Raw genomic sequence first — 7,666 nt, forward strand, 5'->3', positions numbered from 1 at the left:
CTGCCTCACCTTCTCAAGAGGAAGAAATGTGTCTACAAGCCTACAACTAAACATTGCAGCAAAGGAAAAACCTTAGAGAATGCATAAAGGGCAGAAAAAGGGGATGCATCTTTGTGTGTCAAAATGACACATGCCCTGGAAAACTCCGGCTTTTCTATTCAAATCACAGAGCAGTCAAAACCTGTCTAGGGTGACTTTCTACTAGCAGTTGGCAGAGCCACCTCAAGTCCAGCAGGCAAACATGGGGAGGGGTGGCGGGAGAGGAGCATCTCACAGTATTGCAAGGGTGAGGCAGGATGCCAAGAGTAATGTAGCAGAGGTTTTTCTAACCTTCCTTTGGCCACAGGTCTCAGAGGACTACAGCAGGAGAGTAACAATGCCATAGAAAACTAATTCTTACCTTCTAACCACATACATTTTTTAAATGTCTGTGTGTCAATTTTGTAAGGGAAAGTACCAGTGAGAGTATTTGGGAACTGAAAGTTCTGAATCCAAGCGTTTATTCTGGAAACACTAAATAACTTGGAGATAAATCTATGTTTAAAATGCTGCTGTCGGCATTTTGGCAGTATGGAATTCTACCAGCAGCAGCATGTACCTCTATGGTAGGACTGTTTTGTTCACCCACTTGGTCTTCTCTGACCTATTTCACTAAAGGGAGAGATGCAACATCGGGGTGGAAGTAGTGAGTTGCCAGTTAAAACCCAGATGGCTGCATTGGTTCTTGGCTGTTCACCTTGTCATAGTCGGGAATTTGCTGCACCCTTCTTTGGTTACCTAATGTCACAAAACCATAAACTACAGGAGTTCAGAAGCTATTTTCCGTGCATTTAACACAGTGTCACAGAAACAGCAATTGAGGGAAAAGGAAGTAGGATAGACAGCAGAAGGTATTAATTGAATCCAGGTATATGACTTGCTATGGGCTTTCCTAACAAATCAACTCTATGTTAAACCTGGAAAGAACATTCCTGATGAGCCATCTGCCCCCACACTTCCAAATCCCTTCCCAGTTGAATCATCTTTTCCAAAAACCAACCAAACAATCCTCAAAACAAAATTTCTACGAATTGGGTAGCAACCAAAATAGGAGAAAAATGTGAGAGGGAATCTGTACGTTTTTACCTGGTACCGACCTAAAACTCTGAATATTTTTTTTTCTTTTTTTTTCTTTTTTTTTTTTAAATAATGTTTTGTATTTAAGTTAATCTGCATTACTGGTTTAGACTTAACAAAGTCTAAGTAAAGACCTGGTGCATATAAAAGATTGAAAGATTTTTCAACCACTTGCCCATACTACCAATACAGGAAAAACAAGAATGATTTCTGTACAGAAACACAGGCCTGAACTCTTCAGCATTGTTAAAGCTATTTCTTGTAAAAGACAGATCACACTTTTTGGTCAGCTCCATAACTTTAACAGAGACTGGACTAGCTACAGTCATGGCACAGAATGCCTTAATTACTTCAATGCCATGTGATGAAGGTGTCCTCACCTGAAACAGCTATTTAATTTCACTGAGTTAAGAACTGACAATAGAACCAGTAAGATGGGTTTGATCTTGTTTTCTTCCAGAGGTGCACTTCTCACTTCACTTCCAAAGTTTTCCAGTTTTTGCATGCCTCTGCAATTCCTGGCACCTGCCAAGATCAAAAGAAGTCAAAACATGTCGTGTGACAGGCAGCATGTCTCACTGGGGAGTCCTCCAAGATCTTACAAAATGATCTTTGCCAAGACATTTCCATCTCCAGTTTGGCAGGGCAGAAGGCTGCATATTAAGGGCTCTTAATTCCTTCTAATAGAACATGTTGAGAACTCAAAAAAGGGATCCTTAAGTTATTGCAAGGAAGAACCTTTAGTGCTCAGAGCAATGAAAAAAAAAAAGTAATAAATAATTAAAAGTGCCATTGTCTGCAAAAGGTTTACTTGTAGAAATAATAAGTGGTGACCTGAGCTGTTTTCCCCGAACTTTTTGCTAATTAAATTAACCACCCTCCTGCAAAGACTTGCTGAGATACTGAACTTCATATGGCTAACATCTTTAGTACATTTGGATAAATATGCACGAGCCTCTGGGAAACTAGGGCCCAAATCTCTCCTCAGCACATTTGTCACTCTTTGTAACTTTGTACTCTTGCTGCAGAAAGCAGCAATCTAAATTGGAAATAAAGGACCAACCAAGGGCCAAGAGGTTGGGAGAGTGAGTGGTCTCACCAAAACACCTTTATCCCCAGTTAGTGGGGAACGTAAACAGGAGTGAAAGCTTTTCCCTGCCTTGATGCTTTGAATTCAGAGAGATACCGAAGGTCCAAGTGGCTCTTAAGTTTCCTTGATGGCAAAGCAGGTGCATTTCATTTCAAATCATTTCAAAGGTGCAAATCATTTCAAAGGATGATCCAGGAAAACCAGCAAGATGTAGCAGAAAAATATTTATTTCATCACACTCATACAAGTTTTTACATCTTTGTACACAAAGACGACTAGATTAAAAACTATTTCCTTGAAAAATTTATTCCACAGAGTGAGATTTACAGTGAGAAACTTTCTGTGCAAGTCCATGTCCTATACTAAATATAAGACAAACAGAAGGACAGAAAGCAGAGCATATTAACCTTGTTAAATAATCAGAGTTACACCATTAAAATCACAACTTGCATTCAAATTCCTAATTCAGCAATTAGATTTCCTTTTGTAATTATATGTAATCCATAGCAATATCTGACACTCCTGCAGTAACCAGCACCATAAATATTTTCTAAAGCTGGTCACATTAATGCACACAATATCAGGAGCTGATTGCCCAAGATAGTGCTGTGAGGCAAACCACTCTTAGAAAAAAAAAAAAAAAAAAGCAATGTCCTTATGGCCTGTCAAGATTAAGCCACAGAAAAGATTATTTACCTGTTAAAACCTCTCACCACAAGAAACCAAAAAGCATTCAAGTGCAGTTAAAAATGGTAATTTCAAGTGCATTTTAAAAAATGGCAAGCAAAGTGCTTAACGCTCTTTATTTATTGCCACTATGTCAGTGCAGTCTGTTTCATGACATTGTGGAAATCACTGGTTTTGGTACAGAAAGAAGAAAGGAAGAGTGTCTACTTGCCAACTCACAGACCTATGGATCTATTTGCACTGGTAGATTTTGATTTAGAAAAAAAGCACTTAAGGCATGTTTACCATTAGTATTGAAATCTGCTGGAACAAACAAGTGGCATCCTCTACACAGTCCAATTTGGTCTGGCTTTTACCATTTGCTGGCTTGGACCCACTGAAGCATCTCAGCAGCTCTACAAGTGCTGGCAGCAAGAGCTACCTCTTGTTTTGGGGAAAGAACATTGTTCCACATGAGTGTACAGGGAGCTTCAGAGACAAATCTAGGTTGACTTGCACCTGGCTAATTCTGTAGTGCTAAGCTTTTAGCAATGCTCCTCCTCACAGACACTGACAAAGAGTGGCCAAGAATAGATCCAGTATGTGCACCTTCTCCCCACAGACAGGCAGCAGTGCTGCCTCCAGGATTCTTCCAGCCTCTACTGCGGTATTTTTCTAATTATGAAAATGAAGGATATTGTATTAGGAAAAAATGCATTGCTTTGAATAGAGACAGGTAGAAAATGCTGGTTTAAAAATTTACTTTAATCAATCTGTTGTTCCTCTTTCACCTCTCCTAAGTATCTTTGCTGGTAGTAAAGTCCTGTAAGGTCAACTTCCTATTTCTACCCTCAAGCTGCCAGGTTTTTTCCTACCCTCAGCTGGTGATGTCAACTATTGGTCTTATCATGCTTTTAATGTCTTAACAGCTTTGGTCAGATTGCTGTAAAATCCAGCTATACTAGTTGGAAAGAAGGAATCCACCACCGTCTGGGGAAGATAGCCACCAAGATCAGTCTGAAAGAAACTGAGGAGTTGAGTCCTGTCTGGCTCCCTGCAAAGACAATGCAAGTGATTTTTGTAGCCAGCAGTTGAAAAGCATTAAGAACTTTACAATGAGTCTTATATGCATTTTCTAATGCTAGATATTTCCAAGTACTTTTTTTAAAACAAAACAAAACAAACAACGGATATTAATTCCAAATTTCAATTAATGTGGCTATCCCCCCAAGTCAAATTACAGTTTAGCCTTGATTAGGTACATGATTCTGTTTATAAATTATGGCAACACAATAAACAACTGGATACCTTTACCAAAAATTTAGATCATACTTTTATGTTCTGCTGAATCTCTGCTTAAGAGGTCAGCGAGAATGCTACCGTGATGATTGTTCCTGAAACACTAAAGACTTCCCTCTAGGAAATGAGGAGAGGCTAATGAATTTGCACAAAAAAAAAAACCAAAAACCCACATAACAGAAAGGGCACTCAGTCATAATGATTACTGGTCAAAAGAAGACAGAAACATGTTATAGCCAAGAGGCTACAGATCACACGTGGCCATATACACGTAAACACACCACATAATAGATAAGAAGGGCTTCAGAATACATAACATTCAAATAGATTGCTTCTTACCCTGGAAGAGGAATACAGAAACAGCCACAGGGATAATTGAAACCTCTCACGAAATCTGGTTGAGGAAGACACAGTGGGTGTTCCACATTGGTGGCTATAAGAAAAAGCATTCAAGAAAAGTGTCATTTTCACAGAAGATGGGAAAAAGTCCTTGGTACTCAAAGCACCATCTGAGAAGCAAACCCACTGTATGACAATATATTTAAGAATAGCAGTATAATCTTTTCAATGTGGGGCTGTGCTATATAAGTGGTCAAAAAAGACCATGAAAAGGAACCACTCTGGCCATGGAATGGAGAAATCAAAAAAGTGTTAGATTTAGAGGCAACCATTACTGAGCTCTGAACTAAGCATCAAGATGCTGTACGGGAGTTCACTGAACCCATGTTGTGTGAGGGCACTGCTTTTCTTGAGAGGTCGTTCAAGTTGCTTCCAACCAATCTCTATGCCACAGATGTAATGTCAGTTGGCTGCTGAGAAGCTGCACTCTAGCAAGTACATAAATTCCTGGCAAGGCATTCCTGAGCAGGATAGGAAAACGGGATAGTTGAACAATGGGGCAGTAAAAGCACTGACATGTAACAGGTAAATAACAGGATGAAAGTGGGGGTGGGGGGGGACAGGACAGGGAAAGAAACATCCTTGCACCCCGTGGCAGCCCCTTAAAAACCAGCACTATTTGGTTTCATAAGAACAGTTATTTCCACATACAGGAGTGGCAAATTTTTTCAATGGCTTCATCAAAATCTAGAGGCGCTACAGAAAATGTTAAAACAGGATTTAGTATGAACAGGACTCCTTTTAAAAATTTCTGTAAATTCTTAAAAAAAACAACAACAAAAGCACACACACAAAAAAAATCCCAGAACTTAATAGTAAATTAAATACTTATTCAGTCTCAAAAGCACAGCAAGGGAAGAAACCACAGACTGATGGTATTATCTGAACATTAACGTGACATATACTCTGCCTGAGGACAACGATGTAAAGAGAACGCTAGTATTTTATCTTCTGATCAAGATCAGATCAACAACTACTAAACAGCATGTCAACTGCTTTTTATTTTAAATTTATTTCTGGTAGCTGCTGGTTATGTCTCAACAAAACCTGTACCCGTTGACAACACAAGCACCTTACCAGCAGATAGCATCGTCCCATCTTCATATTGCTTTATTAGTACCACATCCACAAATTCTCTCGGTGAAATAATCCTCATGAAAGCTGAAGGGGTTGTGGTTCTGCATACAGAGACAGTCTGGAAATCACAAAGCAGAGTTACATCAGTTGATGCTTTCAAAAGTACAGCAGAAAAATCCCTGTGCTTTCTGGTACTCTTTCAGTTACACTTTATAAACTGTATCACGGAGCTCTATTACACCCTTGGCTGAAAAAAAAAAAAAAAACCACAAATCAGCACAGGCAAAAGGCACAACCACGTGTTGATGAAGGACAGTTTAACGGAGAAAAACAGTGATGCGTTGCTTCCAGGTTAAGGACAGATACTACAAGGGATGTTGAAAAGCAAATCTAGCACATTTACACTCGCAGCACAGTTAAAATGCTTCTCCTTTCCAGGAAGTGCCATATCACACGGATCACAACTTGATACCCACATTTGTTACAGTGCAGAAACCTTAACGCTACCATCACCTTCTATGGAGGCTCTGTGGTAATGGGCTTCCCAAAACAGAAGTTTCTACCACACTGGGAAGTGGCAAGTCTGATAAAGTCTATGAATTTAAAGTGGCAGGTTGCAGCATTCCTAACATTTAAGTTTATAATTAATACTAAATGCCTGTAAGGTTCCCCCAAGAAAAATAATCTTCCCAGGACTTCCACAAACATTCCTGGGACTGCTTGTGTTTGCACCCTGGCTGCCTCCGAGCACCCACATCCACTTCAGATTGGGGGATCTAAATCGAACACCCTTTTAAGGTTCCAGCACACTTAAAAATAATTAAAGAAAAAAAAAAAAAAAGGAAATTGGACTGCATAACCATAGCAGCAAAAAATACTGCTCACGCATAGCCCTTTTCATCTGTAAGGCTCCAAGAGCAGCAGCTCCCTTTTAACGACAGAGAGAGCGAGGCAGAGCGCTGGCTCCCAAGGTCAGGCGGGCAGCTAGAGGCAGAGTGCCACACGCGCAGTGCAGAGCATCGCGCGCTGCCATGGTGAAAGACAGTGCCTGAATTAACGGCTGATGACGCCAACGCTTCACGGCTTCGCTAAATCCATGTATTCTCTATCCCTCCTCTTCTGTCACATACAGCTTGTTTAAAAAAAAAAAACCAACAAAAAAAAAAAAGATACTTCGCTTGATCTGCAGCACTAACAACAACGTAGTGCTGGAACCTTTAGTGTTAAAAGTTTACATATTTTTACGTATGCAGTATTTAGCCAAGAATGTATTAGTAGTTCCTTTCAAAAAGATAAAGTATTGTTAAAAAAAGTATAAGCAATTCACAAAAAAAAAAAGATGCCCAATCCCAGTATTGTCAGACCGATACAGACAGAAGCTGTAAAACTTTATTGAGAGCTTTCTACCTCCCCGCACGTAACACCGGCTGTCTCATGAGGCACTGCAACGAAAAGGTCTGTTCTACTCACACCGCCGCAGTTTTAAGGAACTTACATCGCTGACGGCTTCGATGACCTCGAAATCCTTCACGTTTTGGTCCCACCTGGTCCTGGGCCCGCCGGCCACCGGCTTTATGCACTCCCAGACATCCTGGGGGCTGGCAGGCACGATCCCCTCTCCCCTGTACCTGCGGCGGGACGAAGCGAAACCAAAACTCGACCCCGCCTGGCCCCGAACACCCCCCGCGGGGGGCGATCCCTCGCCCCGCCGCCTCAGGAACGGAGCGCGGGGCGCCGGGCGTACTCACACGTTGCCAGCAAACTCCGCGGACGGTCTCCAAGAAACCGAAACCTCGCTCTGCGGAGAGGGGAGGCGTTCAGCCGCCGCGCCGGGCCAGCCAGCACCCCCCCCGCGCCCCTCATCCCGCTCACCGTGCGCCGGCAGCCCCGCCAGCCGCCGGGGTCCCGCCGGTACAGCTCCAGCTTCTCGGCCGCCGCCTCGGCTAGCCCCGCGTAGTCCATGGCCGGGCAGGGCGGGCCCGCCGCTCGGACACCGCCTATGAGGCCGCCGCGCCGCGC

The 7,666-nt window shown here is 42.1% G+C and overlaps 1 protein-coding gene across 1 annotated transcript; it reads right to left on the bottom strand.

The window, feature by feature from the left end:
* Positions 1–2,415: 2,415 nt before the first annotated feature.
* STARD5 (StAR related lipid transfer domain containing 5) lies at positions 2,416–7,615 on the bottom strand. Its single transcript, XM_086757340.1, has 6 exons — positions 7,520–7,615; positions 7,396–7,445; positions 7,143–7,275; positions 5,648–5,765; positions 4,511–4,604; positions 2,416–3,926 (listed from the first exon to the last, which is right to left on the bottom strand). Exons 1-6 carry the CDS (start codon positions 7,607–7,609, stop codon positions 3,779–3,781), a joined length of 633 nt encoding a protein of 210 aa, XP_086613466.1. The 5' UTR covers positions 7,610–7,615; the 3' UTR covers positions 2,416–3,778.
* Between the last annotated feature and the right edge of the window lie 51 nt (positions 7,616–7,666).

This window comes from Chlamydotis macqueenii, chromosome 12 (genome assembly GCF_036417535.1).
Source record: "Chlamydotis macqueenii isolate bChlMac1 chromosome 12, bChlMac1.mat, whole genome shotgun sequence".
Classification (NCBI taxonomy): Eukaryota; Metazoa; Chordata; class Aves; order Otidiformes; family Otididae; genus Chlamydotis; species Chlamydotis macqueenii.

Coding starts and splice junctions, on each gene's coding strand:
- STARD5 (XM_086757340.1), bottom strand. CDS start 7,609: ATGGACTACGCGGGGCTAGCCGAGGCGGCGGCCGAGAAGCTGGAGCTG. Junction 4,605..5,647: donor TGGGACGATGCTATCTGCTG/GTAAGGTGCTTG, acceptor TTTTTCTTATAG/CCACCAATGTGGAACACCCA. Junction 3,927..4,510: donor TTCTGTATTCCTCTTCCAGG/GTAAGAAGCAAT, acceptor TTGTCTTTGCAG/GGAGCCAGACAGGACTCAAC.